Below are 26,919 nucleotides of genomic sequence, written 5' to 3'. Positions count from 1 at the left end.
TTTAGGGTCTTGTGTATAGGGTGGACAGTATATGTATATAGTTAACCAGGAGTTATACAATAGAAGTTTTAAACGGTGATGTCTATGTATACAAAACATTTTCCATGTAGTGATCAGATCATTACAATAATTAAGAACAATTTGGGTATTTTGTATTGCTTCAGGGCCTACTCACACTATGCTATCCGAACCGTACCCAGGCCCGTTTCCTGTATTGTTTGAGAAGTGTGAGTGCGCTGAATTGAGCTGAGCGCGGTTCACTTGGGCTTTGGCGCAGTACGCTTGTGTGTGAGTGCAAAACGTGCCTGACCCCGAAACTGAGAGCGAGACGTGACTTTTAAGGGGCGGTTTCATATGGATTTATTAATCATTTCTACTGTTCAATGATCGCAAAGTGTCGTAGATTATTAAAGACGCAAACCCCTCACTGCACCACAGCTGCGCCTTCAGCAAACCTCCTCATTCCTGCAGCACGAGTACTTTATGATTGTTTATGAGCGTCAAAAGTGGCTGATCGGTTCAGTAAAATATTTGACTGTGCCACCGCATCCCATATGATTAAAACAATATAACTAGAGAAATCTCCATTGTGCTGAGCGAGAGCGCTTCTCTACTGAACAGTGTATCATTGATGACGTAATCGTGCCCAGGCCCGAATTTAATGTGAGTGAGGGCCGTCGGTGGAGACGGGAGCGAGACAAGTGTGCTTTGGTCCGGTTCAAGGCAACTGTAGATAGTGTGAGTACGCCCTAAGACTTAGGGTGCACTTACACTTTGGTATTCAAACTGTGGCCAGACACGTTTCCCAGTTCATTTGACAAGTGTGAGTGCACCGAATTGAGCCCAGGCTTGGTTGGAAAAGGTGTGCCAGAGTGCAGTTCGGTTGGGCTTAGGCGTTGTAGCTTGTAGTGCAAGTACCTAAACTGAAGACGCAACGTCACTTCGTCAACTTAGAATTATAAGGTTTTATCCGACATTTGTCAAAATAAGTTTTTGACATATTCTTAGTAAATGACAACTTATTTACATTTATTTACATGCTTCTTTTATAAGTTGTTTACATTTTAAGACTTTTTATTAAAAAAAAATGTTACACACATACTGTTTGCTATTTAATGCAAAAACTTTGAATCAATCAGATTTGCAGATAGAACCTTACAGTTCCAAGTTGACGACTTTTAAGAGACTGTTTAATATGGACCTAATCATTTTTTTCAATTAATGCAAACTCTCATTGTAAGAAACGAGGAAGGTAATGCTGACTCGTAGGAGGAGTTTCACAAAGGAGTGTCAGTCAAAACACTTTAAACAAGATCTATTTCTTGAGGTTTTATTCACCAATGCCAGTACATACATCTCTCCACATGGTCTCAGACTGGTTTCTAAACATAAATGCATAATTGTCAGACCAAAAAAATTTATTGCATAAACAAACAATACTTTATAAATAAACACTACAAGAAAACAGCATATGCAAACAATATTCCATAAATTAATAGGGATGGCTAACGTGAAACTACTGTTTAGAGATCCCGAAGCTCAAGTCTTTTGAAACACTGCACCAAAACATAATCAAGGTCACGTGACTAAAGTGTTTGAAACACCTGGTCACGTGACTAAAACGATTCAAAGCATCAATCATGTCAGAAGAGTTTCGAACCTGGCGAATCTGTGTTTGACTGACAGGGTTAGAAAAGACCTCTGTCTCATATAGCCTAGTAGTGAACTGTGCATGTGCACGTTGTTTCTGTGCTTTAAATGGCTTTTGGGTTTAAATCCCAACTTGTACAAACACTCTGAAATCATAATTTTTTTTAATGTATTTTAATAATGTTACTGTTTTATGGTATTGTCTAGATAGGATACAGATGTGGATACGCCATCAATTTAGCATCATTTTTGTAACACTGTAAAACAATAATTAATATTTTTACAGTACTGTGATGGTTGGGGTATTGATGGTAACTTAAATCCCTCTCTGTGGGGGGTGGAGTTCTGGATGATCACGGAAATCACACTACGCCACTGACTGAGGGGGGTGAGACAAGCTTGCTTTGGCGCAGTTATAGGCAACTTACCTAATGTGAGTACGCCCTAATGTTAACATACGGGTATTTAAAGTGCATTTATTCTACAAACTAATACTACAAAATGGCGTAGAATTGTGTGTAAGTATGCAATTTGGGATGAACCTATTTTTTTTAAATAAGGATGCATCAAAAGGAAAAACATATAATAAAATATCTGTATGCCTGCAAGCCTATGGCCAATATATAAATGGGTTGGTAAATATGTATAAATACAGATATGAATTTTCTGAATCCAAGAACAAAAGGCAAACAAAGTGGACAACTTAGACCTTCAGTAAGCTGCAGAAGTCTAGAAAATGGCAAGGAAACTTCTAGATATTTTGTTTCACAAACCTCTAATTTCATTTCGGATGTCATCGTTTTCCACGTTAAAAAAACAGCAAAAACCAGCACAACCAGTCAACATCTTTCCTCTAACAAAAACTTCTCTGAAGTGAATGTCTGCCGTGGGAAACGTCATATCATCTGTAAGGCACCAGTCGAAAAGTCCTGGGCAATTTCATGCATCTAAAGTGGATCTATAAGTGGAAATAATCTATAGTTTATTAGTTTTAATAAATCAACCTGATCATTTTATTATTGAGCCAGTAACAATGACATTAAAAATAAGCATTAAATGAGCAGTCCCAATATGGTAGCTGATATATAACGGATCACTATTTTTAAATGTGTGATTTTTAAAGGTGTGTGCTATATTGTCTATATAAGTTTTATTCATGCATCATATTAAACAGCAAGATTGATCTTTGGAATATTGATTAGTTAAATTAAGCTGCTTTTCCACTGCACAGTAGTGTGGCTAGCATAGCTCAGCTCGATTTGTTGTAATTGTGCATTTCCACTGCAGTTTAGTACTCCTTAAAAGGCCTGTGAAGTGCTTTATATTGTGGTTTTTATTCGATGTTTGATGTAATCTCAACTGACACATGAAGAGAGGGTAGCTCCTCCCCTTTAAAAAAAAACAGCCAATAGCATTTTGCTTTATCACCGCTCTGCTACTGAGAGTGGTTGAGCATCGAATGTGAAGCATCTTGAAAAGCATTTGATTGGTGAAGATTTAATGAGAAACTGAAGCATAAGGTGACGTAAACAAAACGTTATAGGCGTAAGTGAAAAACTACAAGCTTTACATGTTTGTATTGATTTTATATCTCCTAAAAATGAATTGTCACTGCTGTCCACTAGCTTATAGATATCCTAAAAACTAACAATAATGTTAACATCTAAAAAAAAAAAAAAAAAAAAAAAACTTTCTTTTAGTTTCATGAGCCTTTAAAACAGGGTGGAATCACCACTATAGTTGCTCTGCCTCTACTGTCGTGACTTCCATCCCATCCACACCTCTGCTACCAATGAGAAGAACATCTGGACCTCTTCTACTGATAACAATGCTTCCATTTTGAGTGTTTTTCTTTTAGTGCTGATCAGTGATTAGTGCTGTGTAATATTTCACATTTTAATAATGGTATGGCTCATTTGGAAACCCGAGGTAATATAAAAAAGTACTCTGTACTAGAAAACGAATGCAGTGGAAAAGCCTCCAGAAGTGAGCCGTATCAAACCAAAGTGCCATTCCATGCAGTGGAAAAGCACATTAAGATAATGAATAATGGATATGTCATTCATAAATCCCAAAGCAGATCTGGTGGTGCTTGGGGAGGTGGAGGCTTTTCAGAGAAACTGATCATTTGCTACAGTTATCTCACTATTCATAGTAACCTCATCGGCCGTCAGTCTCATCAGTTTGTGCCTCTGCATCATCTAGACTTTCATGACTGAATGATATGTATTTATCTTTAGCATTCTCACACACACACACACCATATTTTATTTAATTAACAAGAACAAGAATGTACAATTCACTCTTTTACAACAGACAGAAAACAAGCAGGGCATTACTAATCCCAATTGTAAATCTTTCATACAGAAAACAGTTTATTTTTTGGGGCAGTTCTATATAAAAAGGTAAGTGCACTGTAAAAATCCAACTCACAAATTGTTAACTCTGTTTAAAATAATAAGTTAGTTGGACATATTTTGAGCTCAGAGTTTAATTTACTCATAAGACGATTTAGCTGCTTGGATCTGTTTGTTCAAGGAAAGTAAAAAAAATCAGTTGAGGAGACTTTAAATTTTAATTTCTTCATTTGAGTGGTTACCACTATAAAAAGAAAAAGCTTACTTAAATTTTAACTTAAAGAGTTAACTTAAAATTTTTAAAGACATTTTGAGTTTATTAACCTTCAGTGGTTGAAGTTGTGCCAAATTATCCCATAAAGTATACTTGACTTAAAACAGCCTTTTCAGTCAACTTGAAAAAAAATATTTGCAGCAATAAGTTGCAGCCAATTGCTTTAAAAATTTAAGTTAACTTAGCTTTTTATTTTTTACAGTGTAGTTGCAAACAATTTATATAAGATGAATTTAAACAAACTGTCATGGTCACCAGCGATTACTGGTAAACACAGATACAAATCGGCCATTTTATGGACTACAATTCCAGTCATGCATCACACACACTCACAGCGGTTCCTGATCCTGACTGATTAAAACACACAGCTGAAGCTGCTCTTGGACTGATTTCAGGACTTTTTACACAGCACACAAACACGCAGACTTGGCTGAGTCTTGTTGAACTGTGAGTGAACATTACAACGCGTTTTCCTTGCCTTGCTATGTTTTTGACAATCGCTTTGTTATGTTTGTTTACGTTGTATGCTGCCTGCATTTTTGACCCTCTGCCTGTTATTTTGACTACGACTCTGAATTGCCTTTAAACATATGTTTGCTCCTCTGTTGACGATTCTATGTTCAATAAAGACTTTGCATTTGGATCCGCACCTCTGCTCTCAGCGTCAAATCACGTTACACAAACAAATTAAGTTGAACATTACTCAATTGCATTTGGTTAAATTCAGCCCATATAAATTGTTTGTAACCACCTTACCTTAATCTAAATCTAATAAATCATGTTTTTCAGTGTGTGCATTTAGTACTCAAACTTATCTGCTTTGCCATTGTGCTGTTTGGGTCTTTATAAAGGTTCAGTGCTGTTACAGTTGGAACAAAATACAACCACTTCATATTAGGTGGCCTTAACTACTATGTACTTGCATCAAAAAGATAAATACAATGCACTTACTGTGTTTATAGTGTATCGGAAAACACTTCTGATGCTCTTGAGGAGGGATACAGGTAGGGTTGGCGACAGGTTTGGTGGTATGGGTAAGTTTAAGGGGGCTTTAGGTGTAAGGAATGGTCAACAGTGTAATTACCACTGTAAATATTACAGAAATTAATTACAGATTTAAATAGATGTAAGTATTTAATCAATCTTAAGTACAATGTTAGTTAAAGCCACCTTATATAAAGTGGGACACAAAACTGCTAACATTAAACAAATCAGTAACATCAAATTATTATTTTGTGAATTATGCAATTGTGAAATGAATCATTTGTGTTTGCTGTATGGAATTAAATCATATTCCAAAGTGCTGTGTGTTGTGTTCAACATCAGCCATTAGTTTATACATTTCATTTTCCAGACGCTCATATTTTCAAATGTCCAGACATATTCTTCAGTATGAATATTGACCTATAAAGCGACAGAGATCTTACTGTATGTCACACCAGTAGCTTTTATCCCTTCATATCTTTTTTCCGTCTTCCTGTCATCCTCAGACAGTTTATCAGCTCCGCTCAATGTGACCATCAAAGCACTGGAGGGGAACTCAGCGATTGTGACATGGGACATTCTGGAGGGAGACCCAGTCATTGGGTTTGCCATCACCCAGCAGGTATAAAATCATTTTATGGTCAATTTTTTGTGTAAAACATGGGAAAATCGCCTCATAACTCAAGTGAAATGAGGCGATATGACGGAGGAATGCTTGTGTAAGCATGTTAGTTATGTGTCGATGCAGACTGGTTTGCTTTTGATAGGTGGCCTTGAGCATTCTGTAAATGTTTTATGCATGCATGCATTAGTGTGTGTGTGCGCAGATTTGAGGAAAGCAGTCACTGTGGAGACCTCTGTAATAAGGACTGCAGTGACCATCTGCTAGAGTACAAAGCCATTACAGCTTGTCATCAAACTGAGCGAGACACAGTTTCTGCAGTGTGCATGAATATGTGTGTGCGTGTTTGTGTTTTTATCTTCTCATGAATTTCTTATGCCACTTTTCACAATTACAGGGGGAATTCATTAAGAATGAGCTGCACTGATTGCAGTTTTTTATTGCTGCTGTAAATCTGTTCTGTGCTTTTCTGAAGATTAAAGTCAACATTAAACAGAATTTTAGACCTATTTCAATATACCCTCACTGGCCACTTTATTAGATACACCTGACTAGTACCGGGTTGGACCCCCTTTGCTTTCAGAACTACCTTAATCCTTCGTGGAACAGAGATTCTCAGAGATTTTGGTTTATATTGACATAATAGCATCACGCAGTTGCTGCAGATTTGTCAGCTCTCCCGTACCACCACATCCCAAAAATGCTCTATTGGATTGAGATCTGGTTACTGTGGAGGTCATTTGAGTACAGTGAACTCATTGTCCTGTTTAAGAAACCAGTCTGAGATGATTCACGCTTTATGACATGGCACGTTATCCTGCTGGAAGTAGCCATCAGAAGATGGGTACAATGTGGTTATAAAGGGACGGACATGGTCAGCAACAATACTTAGGTAGGCTGTGGCGCTGACACGATGTCCAGTTAGTACTAATGGGCCCAAAGTGTGCCAAGAAAATATCCCTCACACCATTACACCACCACTAACAGCCTGACCCCTTGATACAAGGCAGGATGGATCCATGCTTTCATGTTATTGAAGCCAAATTCTGACCCTACCATCTAAATGTTGCAGCACAATTCGAGACTTTATCAGACCAGGCAACGTTTTTTCAATCTACTATTGTGCAATTTTGGTGAGCCTGTGTGAATTGTAGCCTAAGCATCCTGTTCTTTGCTGACGGGAGTGGCAACCGGTGTGGTCTTCTGCTGCTGTTGCCCATCCACCTCAAGGTTGGACATGTTGTGTGTTCAGAGATGCTCTTCTGCATACCTCGGTTGTAAAGAGTGGTTGTTATTATATACTAGTTCGAGTCCCTACTGGACCAGTTGGCATTTCTGTGTGGAGTTTGCATGTTCTTTTTCTGTTGGCGTGGGTTTCCTCCAGGTGCTCCGGTTTTCCCCACAGTCCAAAGACATGCGCTATAGGTGAATTGAATAAGCTTAATTGGCTGTGTAGTGTATGAGTGAATGCGGGAGTGTATAGGTGTTTCCCAATACTGGGTTGCAGCTGGAAAGGACATTCGCTGAGTAAACATACACTTGAGTTGTTGGTGATTCATTACACTGTTGGAACCCCTATAAGGGACTAAACCAAATGAAAATGAATAAATAACCAATGTTAAATGTTAAAAAAGTAAATTCATTCATTATCCTTTGGCTTAGGCCCTTAATTCATCAGGGGCCACCACAGTGGAATGAACCGCCAACTTATTTAGCATATGTTTTACACAGCAGATGCCTGTCCAGCTTCAACCTAGTACTGGAAAATACAGAAATGCCAACTGACCCAGCCAGGATTCGAACAAGCAACCCTCTTGCTGAGAGGTGACAGTGCTAACCACTGAGCCACTGTGGCACTCCTAAAAAAGTATAATTATCTGAATTTCGATTTCATGTTGACTTTAATGGAACTGGTATCTGGTCATTGCTTATTATTGCAAGCGTCACAATCTCACTGATGTTCTTTATTTGATTATTGTTTTGGTGTTTCTAGAAGAAGGACGTGCGCATGCTGCGATTCATCCAGGAAGTGAACACCACCACTCGCTCATGTGCATTATGGGATTTGGAGGAAGACACCGAGTACATTGTCCATGTTCAGTCCATTAGCATGAGCGGCACCAGTCCTCCAAGTGAACCTGTCCTGTTCCGCACACCCAAAGAGTCAGAGAAACTGGCCTCTAAAAGCCCAGGTAACACTGCACTTTCCTGCAATCAACCTTTTTTGGATATAATAGTCTATAATGCATCACAACACCTTGCACTATGGTATTATTTGAAAGTACTTCAGGCAAGACACTGCGGATGAGTAGCATTAAATGTTTAGTTTGCCCCAAAATAATAAAAAAATGTCAAATAAAAACTATGCACTATTTACTTGCTTACAAGTGTTTCCAAACCTTTTATCAATTTCTTTTATTTCTGTTGAAAACAAAGAAGATGTTTTGAATGATGTTGGAAACTGATAACTATTAGTTAGGAGAAAAAAAAAAGTCAATGGCATAGTTTAGAACAAATTTTGAAATATGTTCTTTTGTTATTAACAGAAAATAAGAAGAGAATTGAGGACACAATGACAGAATTTTCATTTGTGGGTTCAAGAGCTGCAATTTTTGTATGAAGTTTTCTAAAACGCTATACTTAAATTGCACCTGAAATCCAAATTTACAATGTTTATTTTGCTGGCTCACATTGTTATTCTTGTTTTTTTTTTACATTTTTTTTTTATTTGTTTTTCTGTAAGAGCTTCCAAAGCAACTGCATATTAATACCCTTTTATAGCAGCCGTTAGTTGCTGCTTTAGGAAATGATGCGCAAAATGAAAGCTCCGCCCCATAAATCACTATTTTGTTTAATTGGAAATACATCAACATGCGGAAAAAATAAAGTCTCAGAAACTTCTGATTTACACAGTAAATTAAGTATGAAAAGAGACATTAATTTGTAAATATGAGCTGATTTGCATTTCTAGCACAAACATGTGAAATCATTGTTAGGCTAAAAATGTATCACTCATTTTAGGAAACCTATAAATAGAAAACAAATTGATGTATATATATATATATATATATATATATATATATATATATATATATATATATATATATATATATATATATATATATATATTGTAGGATAAAATGTATTTAAGAAAGCAAATACATAAGCAAATCCTTCTGAATAAACCTTCACAACACAGATATAAATACATTTTTATTATTTGAAGGGTGTTGCTGAACACTGATCTCTATGATCTTTACAGAGAGATTTTGGAAATGCAAAATTGCAAGTTTATTATCCTGAAGTTGCAAACATGTTTACAATAATCACAAAAGAATTACTATCAGTATATAAGTTTTTGAAGTATCTTCTTTTGTGATTAAAAGAAGAAAGAAATAAAGGTTGTGTAAACAGTTACTGGATTTGGTCATTTATAGATTGTTTTCTGAAATACTATGCAGTTTTAATATCTATGTTTATCACTCAAATCAGAAAATATATGGAACTGGAAAATATACATACATACATTCATACATACATACATACATACATACATACATTACACACACACATTCTCTTAATGAGTTATGTGTGTGTTTTGAGCATAACATGCAATAAACCAATCAGAGTCTCATCCCCCATTTCCTTTAAGAGTCAGTTGCGTCGAGCCATGGCCCAGTTGCTATTTACATGGTGTACTTTGTAAATGGAAAAACTAAACGCTTAACTAATGAGAAAACAGTTTAACAGACCATCTGCAGTGCATGGATAAAGAATGAGCCTCCTCTATTCAGCCTCTTTACTTTACTCCTTTACTTTCTTGGATAAGGAAACAGTGTTGTACACACTTCACTGAAGACATCCATTAGCCTACATATTTGATTTTGTTTAAGACTTATTTCAAAACTATTTCTAAATTCAGTTCTAATTTCCAGCAAATTAATAAATGAACAACAATAATAAAGTGTGGTCAGAAAACTGAGTTATATCCAAACACATGTCTTACTCTTATGCCACATATGGTGATGCAAACATTAAAACAAATATAATGAGATGAAGAAGGCACTGGGCCAGTGGCTTTTATATTCATGTAGAAATTAGTACTTTGTAACATTTGAATCTTAATGTTTTTCATTTTTAATGATATTTGTGTATTGCTGTACATCCTGTGTGTATTAAGCAATGTGTTTGTGTTTAGACCTGCATAGGTGCATAACTAACGCACTCTGCGACTTTAGACTGGCTAATACTTAATCAGTTATTTCAGTTCCTCAAAATATCAACATACCAACATTGTGCTTTAACACACCTTTTTACAATGGCACACCCATGAGTCCACAAAATGGCACAAATTAATTTGCTATTTAAACAGCGTGGTGCTAAATGTTAGAATTAGGTTTGCGCTGGTCTGAAAATAGCTACAAATTGTGCCATGTATGTCTTTCGCCTTATTGCACCGGGTGTATGATAGGGACTGCGGGATCAATCCTTGCTAAAAATCTGACATTTAAAGTCTGTTATGCTTTTTCAAATGTAACCTTAACAAAAGAAAACAAATGTGTTTTCAGCATAATGAAATATGTATGAGGACTGAGGCCGTCAAGCTACATAATAATAAAAAAAGCACCATAAAAGTAGTTGGTATGCCTTGTACGTTATATATTCCAGAACCTCTGAAGCCGAATGATTGCTTTGTGTTTGGAACAGATTGAGACGTACATTTACTCATTTAGCAGATGCTTTTATCCAGAGACACTTACAGTTAGGGAATATGACGAAGCGATGCATGTTAAAGAAGCTGTAATGTGAGAAGTGCTGAAATACAGGGTTTATAATTGTTCAGAGGAGCACAGGAATGGAATACAGACTCCAATAGAGATGAAATGTACTGTATTATTTATCATTTTGGCTTCAGGTTAACAGGAGTTCTCTGTGGTATGTTCAGCGGTAAAACTGCAACACCTTGTTCACAAAAAATACATAAAAACTTTAATTTCTCAATGGCTAATACTGTTCTTGAAACATATTTTTTTACATTTTTATGTGTTTGTTTCTATCTGAAGATAAATATATGTCCAGTTTCAACCAAAAAATGAAAAACTAATATATAAAAAATTTTTTTTTGACTTTTTCTTTCTGAATTCCGTTTATTTCACAATATTCAGATGGTTCTTCCCTTACAAATGAGATATAAAACATCAACCAATCAGGGGAGATTAACGTCAGAATTGCAAGATCAGAATTCTGAATTAGACTCACAGGCCACTTTATTAGGTACATTAAATGTTCAACTGCTCGGTAACACAAGTTTCAATTTAACATTGAACATGGTATAGCTATTGGTGCCAGACGGGCTGGTCCGAGTATTTCAGAAACTGCTGATTTACTGGGATTTTAATGCACAACCCTCTTTAGGGTTTACAGAGAAAGGTCCAAAAACAGGAAAATATCCAGTGAGTGGCAGTGAGGTGTACCTAATAAAGTGGCCGGCAAGTGTATATCTTCCACATCATATTATTTTTTATTGAAGTTGTTAAAATTGTTTGCTTTATTTATTTGCAAATATAAATGTATATGTATTGTAAAAAAAAAAAGTTTGCTGTCTTGAAAAAACTTGTAGAATTATTTATTTAAAAATTGTGTTAAATTGACTTAAAACTTAAATCTTGTACAACTTAAAAGAAGTACAAAAACACAATTAACTTATTAGAACAAGTTAATGTAACAAAAAACATTTTGATCATACCATTTTATAGAGTGCTTTCGTAAAGTTTTGAGTTTATATCCCACAATTCAGTTTACTTGCAATATTTTTCTCATACTTACAAACTTATTTTGTTTGCAATTATGAATCAAGGTGCTTTCTACAATTTCAGAATTGCAAACAATTTGAAGAAGTTAAATTCTGTGTCAGAAACAGCGTTCCGTGTTGGTAGGAATAGAAACAGAAAAATGAATGCATGTTTATGTAACTGTTTTTAGGATGAGCCTTATTAGGTTAGTCGATGCAGATTATTATATTCAGAGATACTGTACGACACTGACATGGTTCAAGATTTGTACAGTTAAAAATAAAGATTGATTTGAAAGATGACTAACCGTGAAGAAAAAAACTGTTGCAAGGAGGTTATACAACTGCTCTAAAAATGGTGCTGTGTCGTAATTCAGGGCAGAAAGTGTTTGTCTTTTGTGGGTTTTCCATTAAATATACTGTTAATGAGATTTCTGTACTCTCAAAAATGACTGTTTGCTGCACATTTAAACTACTTATTCCAAATGAGTTGAAACAACACAATTCTTAGTTTTTTAAGGGGACAACCTATCTGTTTTATGTTCAATCCACTTTAATTTGTAAAAACAATCAGGTTAACTTAATGGAGCATGAGGGATTTGAATGGAACCCAGCATTTTTACAGTGCATCTAGAGCACCACACAATAGGTCATTTTTGTTGTGTAAATATGATCGACATTTTGATGAGCCACATATCACGATTGGCCAAACATCTGCTGTGGAGGCTTGTGTTGCTCAAACTCTTGTCATTTTTCTGGATGAGCTTCAGTCTTTGGCTCTAGACTGTGTTCATGACATCTGGTGTCAAAACCTTGTGGTGCAGGTTAAAGTCAGCGCAGGAGTTTTTATTCACCTCTGACTTCAGCCAAATGTCAAACTCTAGCATTGGCTCATCCCTCAGCTTCATGTGCATGAAGAACAGCAAAACATTATTTAGTCAGTCAGCATTTAGTTAGTGCATCAGCTTTAATGTTACAAGAATAAGTGACAAATTTGGGGTACATCTAAGGCCTCGTTTCCGCTGAGTGATATGGTTCAGTTCGGTATGGTGCGAGTCACCTTTATCAGGCTTGCGTCTGCACTGCCAAATGTTGCCCTGTTGGTTTCTTGCTATAAGAAATGTTAAAGCAAAGCCATTGGGTTGTTCACATATTATATGAGAAGCACATCTATACTTGTGTATAAATGTTCATTACTAACCTTTCTATGAAGAGGACTTGATTCTAGCTGTAGATCATTAAGTGCAAAATACCCTACTGTAAAGTCTGCAGTTATATAAAATAAATACATAAATAAAACATATGAACACATACAGAGTCTTACAGTCTCTGAAATGTTACCAATACCAAAGAAAATACCCAAAGCATACATTTAGGCCTTATTTGGGTTCATAAACAATAGGAAACATATACAGTCAGTAGCCTACAAACCTTACATCTTTATTCTTCATCTTGTTAAAAAATAATTCTGTTATTCCGAGTTCCAAATAGTACAAAAGGCGATGAAAATAATTAAACGTTGTAGTCTGTTCATGTTTTAGTTTGCTGAAAGAATCATTTGCTCCTTTGTTTTTTTCAATATAGATAAACGGTGAGCGACCGCAAATAAAGCTCTCAGTCGCACTTTTAGACGGCCTCGTAAACAACAGTACACATGGCAGATTCTGTTTTCTTCTTTGCTTTGTGACTGCTCATCAAGACGACGTCAAGGTTTGTTTGAGCTCAGGTCGATTATAGCTTGTTATTATATGTACAGTTGAAGTCAGAATTATTAGCCCCCCTGAATTATTAGCCCCCCTATTTATTTTCCCCCCCACCTTTTCTGTTTAACAGAGAGCAGATTTTTTCAACACATTTCTAAACATAATAGTTTTAATAACTCATCTCTAATAACTGTTTTATTTTATCTTTGTTATGATGACAGTAAATAATTTTACTAGATGTTTTTCAAGACACTTCTATACAGCTTAAAGTGACATTTAAAGGCTTAACTAGGTTAATTAGGTTAACTAGGCAGGTTAGGGTAATTAGGCAAGTTTTTGTATAACGTCGGTTTGTTCTGTAGACTATTGAAAAAATACATAGCTTAAAGGGACTAATAATTTTGACCTTAAAAATTAATAACTGCTTTTATTCTAGCTGAAATAAAACATAAGACTTTCTCCAAAAGAAAAAATATCAGACATACTATGAAAATTTTCTTGCCCTGTTAAACATCATTTGGGAATTATTTAAAAAAGAAAACAAATTCAAAAGGGGGCTAATAGTTCTGACTTCAACTGTATATATTAATATGGTGTAATGTCACGGCTTCCTGTGTTTTCATTTTCCTGGCTTGTTGCACGCACTAGTGACGTTTCTCTATAAACTAATAGTGTTCAGCTGCACTTTAAGCTGCACGTCTAGCACCGCTTTTTGGTTCCTTTGCTTGGTACCCCTTTGGAATTGGTACCCAAAAAGTCATATGGTACGGTTCAAATTTTGGTACCTTTTGACAGTGGAAATGGACATAAAGGTGTAGCAAACTGTACTGTACCACACTGTACCACTCAGTGGAAACAGGCCATTACATTTTTTGTTTACACATTCAAATGAAAATGTTAAACTTTATATTGTTTTTGGTCGTTCATTTGAAACTAAAAAAAGTTTCAAGAGTTCACACTTAGATAATGCTTGACTATTTAAGCTAGTTTGGCATGCTGTCCCGGGAGAGAACCCTGAGCTCGGTGATAGATGAGCCCAAGGCTCCCGCCTGGTCAATAAGCATTTGGAGGGATATGAGATCAGGTAGTTCTCGATAGCTTCCAAAAATAGATCACTAGTTGTGCTAGTTTGTAGTAAGTGCTTGTGACTTTAACTTTTGTTGCATAGTTTTTGAGTGTGGGAGGAAACCGGAGTACCCGGGGAAAACCCACGCGAACACGGGGAGAACATGCAAACTCCGCACAGAGAGTATCGGTTGGCTCAGCTAGTGATGAACCAATGACCTCCTTGCTGTGGGGCAACAGTGCTAGCCACCAAGCCACCGTGTCGCCCAAACTGAGGAGGAGGGAGAAGGGATGGATGGGGGGGGGTTTCCAAAACGAAGATCAGGATTGAAGTTTAGGCTGGATATTTATATTGAATTTAGAGTGATCCGATTGGCTAGTTAGTGATTAGTGATAGGGATCAGCTGTAGTCAATCCTATCATGTGCTCCTCTCGAAATTAGTTTGAGAAACTTCACTTCAAGAGTTCACACTTAGATAATGCTTGACTATTTAAGCTAGTTTGGCATGCTGTCCCGGGAGAGAACCCTGAGCTCGGTGATAGATGAGCCCAAGGCTCCCGCCTGGTCAATAAGCATTTGGAGGGATATGAGATCAGGTAGTTCTCGATAGCTTCCCATAAATGCTATTGTGTCGGGACAGCAGCCGCGTATTCGAAGAACGCCCCCCCAAAAGCTAGAAATTGCTATATCCGGCTGCTGGATATAGTGGTTTGAGGAGAAAGAAAGAAATGAAAAGGTAGAGGAGATGTGGGCTCTGTAAGAGCCCAGACGTGAAAAGAGGAAACTATCTCCGATGGAGATAATATATAAATGAACAACATAGGTAAAGTGCTATGCTGGAGGGTGGGCAGTGACATGACTCGTGCTCTTAGTCACAGCTCGAAAGTTGAGCTATCAAAGCAGGTTCCAGCAGGAGTCGGAAAAAGAATTTTTGGGCAGTGAAGGCTCCGACTATGAAAAATGGGGGTTTGAGCTCTAGGACCGCCTTTGCAGTAGCTAGAGCTTAGGGGTGATAGCATTATGAAATAATGTATATGTCCGTATGCACGGGTACATGCAGCCATAGATACATAAGATATATAGGCATATAACCATGCACACATATGCACTCGTGCCATGCGCATGCACACGTACACACACACGCGCACACACACACATACACACACACACACACACATACAAATACATGCACATACACACGTACGCACATATATATACACATGCACACATATAAGAACACTTAGTAGTCACAGCTCGGGAAGTTGAGCTATCAAAGGCTGGTTCCAGCAGAAGTCAGAAAAGGGGAATTTGGGCAATGAAGACTCCTACTGGTTGGAAAAATAGATGTTTAAGCTCTGGAACAGTCCCTGCGGTTGCCAGAACTTAGGGGTGACATCACTATGAAATAAAATATATGTCTGCGTACATGAGTGCACGCAGGCATATCAATATATATATTATTCATATAGGCACATATTAATGTATATGCACACATGCCGTGTACATTCCTCATATGTGCGTATATGAACAGGCAAAGCAATATAAAATAAATAAAAGATCTAGGGCTCGAGGAGAGGGGACAGTGACGTGACTCATGCTCGTAGTCACAGCTCGGGAAGTTGAGCTATCAAAGGCTGGTTCTAGCAGGAGTCGGGAAAAGGGGAATTTGGGCAATGAAGACTCCTACTAGAGGGAAAAAGGGGTTTTAAGCTCTGGGACTGCTCCTGCGGTGGCCAGAGCTTAAGGGTGGCAGCACTATGTATGAATGTACATGTCCACGTACGTGGGTGCACGTGGGCATATAATTATGTTGTTCATATAGGCATATATATATACGTGCCATGTGCACTCTTCATATATGCGTATATAAACAGTCAAAACAAATATAAAATAAACAAAAGAGCTAGGGCTGGAGGCGGGGGGCAGTGACGTGACTCGTGCTCGTAGTCACAGCTCGGGAAGTTGAGCTATCAAAGGCTGGTTCTAGCAGGAGTCTGGAAGGGAGGGAGGGATTAGAAGACTCCTGTGAACAATGTTAGGAAGGGTTGGGGCGGGAGGGGGGGGGGGGGGGTCAGTACAGCACTACATGAGTTATAGGCTAACATGATGACTCCTTCTGGAAAGGGTCTTCTGGGCTTCTTTAAAATAACTCCGGCTGAGGCAGATGTATGACTTAAATGGATCTGACGACCACCTTCCTGGAGCCTGGATGTGATGTTGTGGTAGTCCTTTATATGCTGCAGTAGTGGCGGCTTCGATGCTAAATGAATGGCTGTCATATGATTCTGGTGCAAAGCTCCTAGAAATGCATGCTGGTGGAAATCGACAGGAGAGAATATCAGCCGAGCTTCCCTGAGGTGGTATTATTCTCCTGTGGTGTAAAAAATGCTAAGAGAGTTTGGACTGGGTGTGCGGGAGGGTATATCAAACTGTATGCATGATGTCCTTTGCAAAATTGATCTATTTTGCTTGCTTAATAAGAAAGATGGTATTTTTTTCATCCTGCCAAGTTGGTTCAGATATGGTGAGGTGATTGTGGGATTAGATGTTAGTTTAGAATATCTCAGAACTAAAAGGCTAGTGTAAATATGGCATCAAGGGTATGGGCTAAGTGAGTGGAAATGTATACTTTGTGTAGAGTATAGTTGTATTTGGAATGTATATAGAATATAATGGGTTGGATGAGGGTCAGATTCTGCAGCCAAATTTCATGGTTTCTGAAATGAGAAATGAGAGAATCAGATAAAGATTACAACATGGTGCATGTACAACAGACATAATAAATTGTTTTAGCTGATATCCATGCGAGGCATCTTATTAAGGGTGTGGACAACTGTAAATGGATGCGCCTTTTGTTAACGCATGGTCCGATAGCTGGTTGTCGCAATGTGCAAGGATGGTAGAGGTGGGCATTCGTCCCCCCGCATGATGGCAGATGGATGGAGAGCTGAGGATATGTAGTGTGGCTTGTCTGGTTGTCCTGGAAGTATCTATTGAAGATCCATCTGTCAAATATCCTCCTTCTATAGCAGCCAAGCAAGAAGTTTGTTTTCTTTGCCGTTTTACATCTAACTGACTTGCCATTATAAGTTTACGTATGACACTTTGTATATCAACACGTGAGTCACTGGCGTATTACGATTGGACTTCTGTGCTCGAAGTGTATGATGTTTTTCAATACCTGGGTAATGTTCACTGGTTGGTAATAATCTTTTCTTAGTTAACTGGCTTTCAGATGTAACTTTATTTGTTTATTTATATTATTATTATTATTATTTATTTTATTATTATTATTATTATTTATATAATCATTTATTTTGATTATTATTATTATTTTTTATTATTATTATTTTTTATTTTATTTTATTTTTTTTTAATATATATATATATATATATATATATATATATATATATATATATATATTTTTTTTTTTTTTTTTTTTTAAATAAAATATCAACTGCTAACATCAAACTCTGAACTTAAGACTTCAAAACGATATCACCACTTAGTAAAACTGTGAATGAAATGTTAGTAATGGCTTATTTTAATCCATGAATATTTGTTGAAATCTTGACTTAACTAAATTCACAAGCGTGTCTGGCCAATTCATTTATAAGGTCTTTGCAACAGAGTCAAGAGAGAGGGCGGGACCATCTCCAGTTTTTTAGAGCTCATTGGATGGTGACGGTTATAGCTATTGGCTTAAAGGAGTGTCAATCAGGCCCTGCTAAAGGTGCAAAAGCCCAGCGGCCATTTTGTTGAATAAAAGTCCCCATTGTTTATGACTGGAGCTGCTGTTCTGCTGAACACATTCCAGCAAACAAGCTGTAAATGTTATGGATCTGTGGACAGGCAGGAGGATTGTGAGGCAAATGTCTTGGTTAAATTCATTGTTCACGCTAGTCTTGTAATTCAAAAGATTTTTAAATGTTTAGTCTAAATGTTTGGCTGTAGTTATTTTGCAAAGTTTTCCTTTAAGGCATGCATACTATATACGTTACCACATGTGCACCGCTAGGAGGCGAGGGTTCAGATTCCATGCAGCATTCATTGAGGAGGCACTTTAAAGTGGAAGGTTTGATGTTGTTGTTGATGAATTGTTGTTGTTTTGAATAAGTAGTAGTTTATGTTATTGCTATAGATTGTGGATTGTAGATTTTATCTTGTAGTGGATTGTAGCTTCTGGCTTGTAGTGGCTTGTAGCTTGTGGTGGCTTGTAGCGGCTTGTAGCATGTGGTGGCTAGTAGCTTGTAGTGGCTTGTAGCGGCTTGTAGCATGTGGTGGCTAGTAGCTTGTAGTGGCTTGTAGCGGCTTGTAGCATGTGGTGGCTAGTAGCTTGTAGTGGCTTGTAGCTTGTGGTGGCTTGTAGCTTGTGGTGGCTTGTAGCTTGTGGGCTGCTGATAAGCGGAGCGAAGCAGAGCGGTTTCCAAAACGAAGATCAGGATTGAAGTTTAGGCTGGATATTTATATTGAATTTAGAGTGATCCGATTGGCTAGTTAGTGATTAGTGATAGGGATCAGCTGTAGTCAATCCTATCACGTGCTCCTCTCGAAATTAGTTTGAGAAACTTCACTTAATTTTTAGTACAGATTTATACACTGTAAAAAACATAATGACAAAAAGTCAACACAACAAATATTTTAATGTCGATTTAACTTATTTAAATAATTTAAGCAGGTTTAAACATTTTTTTAAGTTATCCAAAGTTTAACTTTGTATTTTTAGTTAGTTTGATTGATGCAAGTAAGGATAACAAGATTTTTTTGACAGTTTAGGGCAGGGGTCACCAAACTTGTTCCTGGAGGGCCAGTGTCCTGCAGATTTTAGCTCCAACACTAATCAAACACACCTGAACAAGCTAATCAAGGTCTTACAAGGTATACTTGAAACATCCAGGCAGGTGTGTGGAGGCAAAATGGAGCTAAACCCTGTGGGAACACCGGCCCTCCAGGACTGAGATTGGTGATCCCTGGTGTAAGGGATTGATCACACAAATGCACTTTTCCGTTCCAGAAACACGAGGCGCACCACACTGCCTTTTTGTTAACAAGAAAAAAAAAGAAGTGTGCTGCACATTTTATGTTGCTAGGCAATGACTGAATCATGCCTATTGTGAACGAGTGTTGTTGTTGTTGATATTGTTATAAATTTAATAATAATGTGATATTCAAGATTTGTGAAGTCATACAGCTCCAGATAACTCAAAGCAATAACCATTAGTCTCTCCTCCGTCTTCCAAAGTCTCTGTAGTCGTCTTGACACCACAAACACTGATGTCATCTTATGCAAACCCCTCCTCTGCTTTTATCTGATTGAAGAATGAAAAAGACGTGACTTTTTCCACTCAGAGCTGACTTTTTTCAAAAAATGGCAACGGCAAAAAGGTGAGACGCAGAAACCCCAAAAACTCAAGAATTGTTTTGATTCAGCTTATTTAAAAAAGTACAGTGTAAATACACTGTAAAAAGTGATTACTTAAAAAAAGTGAGTAAACGCTTTGCCTTAGAACTGACAAGTTGATTTTACTTAAATGTAAGTATTTCTTGTTGTAACTCATCTTCATTTTATAATTTTGCACAATAGAGAGTGCTCACTTTTTCAACTAATCACTTTTTACAGCGTAGTAAATGGTTTTACCATGGAATAGGAAGATTTCCCAATATCCTCACAAGGGAAAAATACAGAGAAACTGTAAAATTGTGAAATATTTAAAATATGTATTTTAGGCGTGTGAGTTTTTAAGTTCTTTTTTCTGTGAATTCTAATTTTTTAGCAGTAGTCTATATAAGATAGTGAACATTTCTGTTTGCTAGATATAGCTTTTGAACAGTAAAAAACAAATGTATGGGTTTGTGTCACAGAGTCAATGATTAAATTGATTTAATATACAGCTATTCAGTACGCCCAAAGCATACTCGTGCTTCAGCTTTCTACAGGTAACAAATAAACTAAATTAAACTCGTGGAATTCATTGTAGAATTAGGAAAAAATTATATATTGTCAAATTATTTTGGATTTAAAATTATTTGTTTTTAATTAAACCATTGACCATTTCTTAAAACAATAACAAGATTCTAATGCATAATACAATGTATTTTAATTTGATTTCCTCACAAATGCCTTTTTACTAGTAGTAACTGTTGTAACCCACTTCATAAACATCCACACAGAGCTGTAAATTGAGATCTATTATATTTAATGGCTGCTCGTGTGTCATTAAGTTAATCTTAAAATCTGCAAGTGTGCACTAATGCCATTGTGATGGATCTGCAGGATCGGTGTGTTTTCTCCATGGCAAACTCTTAGCTGACTCACGGGTGTCATTTAGATAGCAGGAGCTTTTACAAAACACACTTTAATCACCCGGCATTAGTGCTCTCACCTTACACTCTAATTAATCAAGCGGCCAGCATTACACTTCACTAAACAGCAGAGCGGCTAATAAACACACCGTTTATCTTTCTCTTCATGGGTCTTCACGTCAGGATGGCTGATTCTGTTTGTCTAGCTAGACTTGCATTGATGCGGATGAAGTTTATTTTTATATTTTGAGCTTACATCTCACAATTCTGACTTATCGCTTTTGTCTTTTTTTTTCATATCTTTTTTTTTTTTTTGCAATTACGGGCTCATTTGATTTATTGCATTTTTTTTGTTTAGACATATGTTGAGATATACCTCACAATTCTATTCTAACTTTATCTTTCCAAAATTTCTGAATTTACTGATTTTAAGAGAAGATTTTTTTTATGGCAGAAAGGAAGTGTCTATAGTCAGACAGGTCTTTCATCGTTTATTCAGAACTATAAGTGTAAATCAATAATCAAACTGATGAACCAATTGTATTAGATAAGTAGATACAGATTATTACATGCATAACACCAGATTTGTACAGTAAAAAGAAAGATACCTATTCAAATCACTTCCATACATAAAGCATACAGACACAGTGGGATAGAGGTTATACAACCACCCTGAAGAAGGTGTTATGTCATAATTCAGGGCAGAAAGCGTTCACTTTTGTTCATTTTCTATTCAGTTTTCTGTTACTAAGGAGCTTGTCTTGCTTGCCACACCATATAGATTAATTTTGTGTTGTATAATATATTGATGAGCCACTTACTCGGACAAACAATATTTGTATAATAAAAATAGATGTGTATTTTAGTGTTTTAATTGAATTTGTTTTTCTATTTATATTGAAATGTATTACAATTTTTATTTAACTGAACTGAATTTATCGTACAACCTAAAAATGAAAATTCTGTCATCATTTGCTCACTCTTCTCGCCTTCCACCAGTGCCGATATACAGGTATATCGCACTGCTACTCATGAGATATTGCTCATATATATATTTATTTTATTTTTTATTTTTTTTCTGTTAGACAAAAAAGATATCTTGAAAAATGTTCCATTATTTTTTTTATCTTAATACAATTGACATACACACACATAAATTCACATTTTCAGATGAACTCTTTAGAACTAAACTAACTAACTAAAAAAAACCACAAATATTAAACAGAAAAAAATGAACAAAGCAAGACATTAATAATATGAAATAATCTATTTTAAATAAATATTTTCCATTTTAAGATATTAAAAACATTTTCCATTTTAAGATATTAATAATAATAATAATAATAATAATAATAATAATAATAACAACAATAATAATAACCATAATAATAATAATAGTGTTTTCTGAAGGATCATGTGACTCAGGAACAGTTAAAAATCCTACTCACCCCAAACCTTCGACCAATAGTGTATTTTACTTTTTGTTGCAAAAGTGTAACTCCTGGTCATTATGAAAGAAAGCACTGCCGCTTCAGATAAACATCATTGAGGAACTTCACTTTTCCCTCCGGGGTTCATCAGTGAACACACACCACAGCGCTTTCTTTAAACTAACGAGACCTTAATTACTAGCTGCTTTAAATCTCCAGTCAGAGAATTGAGCCCTGAGGTCTGAAGCTTCATGACAGTCCACAGCTTCATCATATCCAGTCTGACTTTTGAGAAAGAATAGAAAGGTTCTGGATGTGTCGGAGTCAGAGAAGATGGCATGCTTTAGGCTCTGCTTGATATCCTCTTGAGACTAATTAAAGAATTAATTAGATGGTCGAAGATGGTTTTAATTTCTGGAATAATCCTACTGTGGTTTGTGTGTTGTCACAGTGCCTGTGCTTTGATAAATGCAGAAGCTGGCCTGTTCTCTTTTCTTTTTTTGGTCTTTAAAAATATGTTCAAACAAACAGTTGTTCATTTAAGTCTATGATGTACAAGTATTCAGCATAGGACTTATTTTCTCAAAATTGCAACTATCCCAGCTCCCAAAACCAGAACCCACTCTCCTCCACACCACACCACACGAAAACCTCTAAATATTCTGCAATTTTGAGTGTGCCTCACACAGGTGAGTGGACTTGACAAACCACCTGTATAGAAAACAGACTTCCATTTCTTTTAACATTTTGAGACAAACACCAGTTTGAACATTTGCAACAGACACTTTCTTAAAAATCTATATCTATATATAAACATTGTGCATTTCTGAGTGTGCTTCACACAGGTGTGTGGGCTTGACAAACCACCTTTAGAAACGCTTTCTCCATATGCAACTACTTAGGTCCAATTCCAATTATCCCCCTTAACGTTTTCCCTTCAGGGTAGGGGTGTCCCAATTGTCTTTAGCTTGAAGGCGTAGGGCTAAGAGGAAGGGCTAGATACCCCTTCAAACTGAGATTTTTTAGGACCACACTCGAAACCAAGGGGTAATTTACAAATTAGTATTTTTTGTCATTATTACAAATTTTTAGTGAATACACGGTAGTTACAAGCTTATTGCCACATCATATCGTTACGATAACATAATATCATTGCCTTCAGTGATTTCCTGAAGATATATACCCCAAAAAACTGGAATAACTACAGCAGTTGTGATCGTCTGATCTCACATAAACCAAGAGATCACGATGACGTGTGCAGGTGTTGTAGTGCTGTCCCATTTCCATTTCATTTTAAGGGGCAAGAGGAAGGAGTACAAAAAAAGAATTAGGATTGGGCCTCAAACTGTTAAAACACTACTAAACACTATTTAACTACTGTGGGTTTTTCGTCAGTGGAAGGGTATCATAAATTTTGTCCATGTCTGTACGAAGCAAAGGTCATACTTGCTCTGCAATATCTTTATCAGATAATCACTCAACTCTCTCCAAAAATATTGAACCGCTGGGCTTTTCCATAATACAAGAAATAAGGCACATTCTTCCTGGCATAGCCAACTTTTTAGATTGTTTTGAAAACCTGCTTTAAACAGTCGGAATCCATGTAAAATTTTAAACTGTACAAGATTAAATATCTTTATACATTAAATTTGAATTTCCCAACAAATTTCCCAATTCCTCATCTTGTAAAATGCATCCCAAATTATCTGAAAGGGCACCTCTTTTACAAGATGTAAGATAAGCCTTTGGTGTCTCCAGAATGTGTCTTTAACATTTAACAGCTCAAAATACCCATCAGATCATTTATTATATAATGCAGAATCTGCCCATTTTAGTGTCTGAGGACTAGGTAGCTGTTGTAGCCTGTGGCATTATAGCCAAATGAGCTGCTTCTGCCCCCGCACTGCTCTCATGTGTGTGTCTGCTTCTCATGCATTATGTCAGATAAACAGCAGTCAGTGATAGAAACACGGATGAAGCTGAAATAAGGTCACAATTCAAAAATACCAAGTAAGTTTATATGATGTGTTTGTGGTGGAGTCTATTCAAGCCTTTCTGAAATGATGAGTCACACACAAATGCTGTTTGTAGGACACACACATACAGTTGAAGATTTTAGTTTCAGTTGAGAGATTTTTTTCAACATATTTCTAAACATAATAGTTTTAATATCTAATTTCTAATAACTGATTTATTTTATCTTTGCCATGATGACAGTAAATAATATTTTACTTGACATTTTTAAGACACTTCTATACAGCTTAAAGTGACATTTAAAGGCTTAACAAGTTTAATTAGGTTAACTGGGCAGGTTAGGGTAATTAGGCAAGTTATTGTATAACGATGGTTTGTTATGTAGACTATAGAAAAAAATAGCTTACAAGGGCTAATAATTTTGTCCTTAAAATGGTTTTAAAAAAAATAATAACTGTTTTTATTCTAGCCGAAATAAAACAAATAAGACTTTCTCCAGAAGAAAAAATATTATCAGACATACTGTAAATTTAAAAAAAAAAGAAGAAAAAAAATAAAAATCGAAAAGGGGGCTATTAATTCTGACTTCAACTGTGTGTGTGTGTGTGTGTGTGTGTATATATATATATATATATATATATATATATATATATATATGGACGTTTACTGACACGATTTGACTATTTTTATTGCAAAAATGCCATGCATTAAATACATTTTAAACTTAATTTAATTTTAGATGCTGATCACAGCGAGTTGAAATACATATTTTAATCCCAGTTTCAAAAAAAGTTCTGTGGACGTGTGTACACATGTCAGCCAATACGGTGGGCAGGGAAAACCGCACTCCTACATCACGTTGCAGTGGGCCTCAAAATTACTGGGATTTGGAACCTATTCTAACTTCAGGAAATTAAAAAAAGATACTTGTTGGGTTTATATGACGGTGGACACACTATACCTACACACAGTTCTGTCCAAACAGCTTCCAATAGTTGATTTTCATCATAGGTGCCCTTTAAGTTATCTTATGACTTAGTAAAACATAGTATTTAGAAGCCTAGTGGCCAGCACTTATAATATTGCAGACCATATCAATATTCTTACCCCTAGGAGTAAACAAGCGAGTCAATTTTGTTTTTTGAAAATATGAAGTGTGTTTGTCTGACAGATGAAGTGACCATGGAGGAGGTCGGCCAGGCGGCTCAGCTCAGGGCTGGAGAGCTCATTATCATTGTGGTGGTTCTCGTCATGTGGGCAGGTGAGAATCCGACCACTGAGATAGATGTGACCACGTGACCATGGTGAGAACTTGCAAACTCCACACAGAAAATCTCTTGGCCCAGCCAGGACTTGAACCAAAAACCTTCTTGCTGTGAGCCACTGTGCCACCCTATATTGCACAGCATAAATGAGTACACCCCAATTTGAAAAAGAATATCGTTATGCATTTCACAGGGAATAAAAAAATATATATTTAGGTTGATTTAAACAAAATGGTTTTATTAAACCGTTTTATTATTAGATGGTCAAACAATATCATTACAAATAAAAAGAAAATACATTTAAATTCAGATTAATTTTCAAATTTACAGACTAAAAATTCAAACTAAATTATATGAATATTTATGTTTCTTTTTATTTTTCCTCTTTATTATTTTTTCTTTCTAACATCTTTGAGTTGTGCTCACTTTTGCTCTGTGACCAAGTTATTTAGTTAGATTAGTTGGCTTTGGTACAGACTAATCTAATGTACAGTACATGCACACATTTTATTGTATAGAATCTTTTAGTAAGTATAGAAAGCCGGCGTGTACTCATTTATGCTGGGCACTGTACACTCTGTTAATCAACAGTTGCCCATAGCTTTTAATTTACAGGTGTTTTACTTTTATTTATGGAGAAAACCTTATTTACTTGTAAAACGTGAAGATCTCTAATGCTATACTTGGGTCTTAGGCCCTGTTCACACCTGGTATTAAGTCGATCCAATCACAAGTAGATTAGCGTAGAGGTCTGAAAAGTGTGTAAAACGTTTTGAGCCTGTCCACTTTTGACCACTTTCAGAGGTGGTTGAAAACGCATTTGAATTAATTGCTCTAATAGTGCAAACACAAATGTGGTTTAATCCATTCAAACAGCTGCTAAACACCACCTTCTCTCCACCCAGCTCATCTTTGATCTCAGGTTTTGTATTAGAAGAAAAATGCATAAAGTTAAAGGATTTCTCAACAGTGCCAATAGTTTTTTTTTTTTTTTTTAAATATGACTGAAATAGTCTCTTTAAACAGTAGATCTAATGCAGCGCCCGTGGACTAGTGTTTTTTGTTAGATACATCTTTGCTAAAGTTTATTTTTTCATGTTTAAAGAATTGACAAGTTTAAGTCTTGAAACCTTTGCATGATGCATGTTCGGTAATTTCGCTCAATTTGATCAATTCCTCTTATACTTTGCATAATATTTTTTATTCTCCTAACAGAGTTACTTTTGATGTTTAAAATATTTGTTAAACTTAATAAAAATAACAGCATTAAACTGTAAAACAAGAGTAAAGTGTCTAGGCAGAGGTTGATCAGAAATAGTATATATATGATCTGTCATTTCACCTGATTTCATAGTAATTTTACTCAAAAACACTCTAGTTCTGAATTATTTGTTAAATTAATTTTATAAAAATATACAAAATAATGCATATACATATATAAAATATAATGCATATACAGTGCTACACATATATAAGTACACCCCTCACAAATCTCTCTT

At 36.1% G+C, this 26,919-nt stretch overlaps 1 protein-coding gene across 7 annotated transcripts in view; it reads left to right on the top strand.

The window, feature by feature from the left end:
• Positions 1 to 26,919, top strand: part of fndc5b (fibronectin type III domain containing 5b) — a 60,935-nt gene that overhangs the window by 24,167 nt on the left and 9,849 nt on the right. For 6 of the 7 annotated variants that reach the window (XR_015515922.1, XM_087294466.1, XM_087294467.1 and 3 more), the window contains 3 exons: positions 5,772 to 5,887; positions 7,881 to 8,079; positions 25,327 to 25,416. Coding sequence is in view for 5 of the 7 variants with exons in the window: in NM_001044337.3 (NP_001037802.1) it covers positions 5,772 to 5,887; positions 7,881 to 8,079; positions 25,327 to 25,416 (405 nt within the window). In the remaining 2 variants the exon portion in view is untranslated. Of the gene's footprint in view, positions 1 to 5,771; positions 5,888 to 7,880; positions 8,080 to 25,326; positions 25,460 to 26,919 lie in introns of all 7 variants that reach the window. The other variant, XR_015515923.1, reaches the window with a different exon arrangement.

This window comes from Danio rerio, chromosome 19 (genome assembly GCF_052040795.2).
Source record: "Danio rerio strain M-AB ecotype USA chromosome 19, GRCz13ab, whole genome shotgun sequence".
Taxonomy (NCBI): Eukaryota; Metazoa; Chordata; class Actinopteri; order Cypriniformes; family Danionidae; genus Danio; species Danio rerio.
Note: the sequence above shows the minus strand (reverse complement) of the source record. Positions and strands in the feature narration are given on the sequence as shown.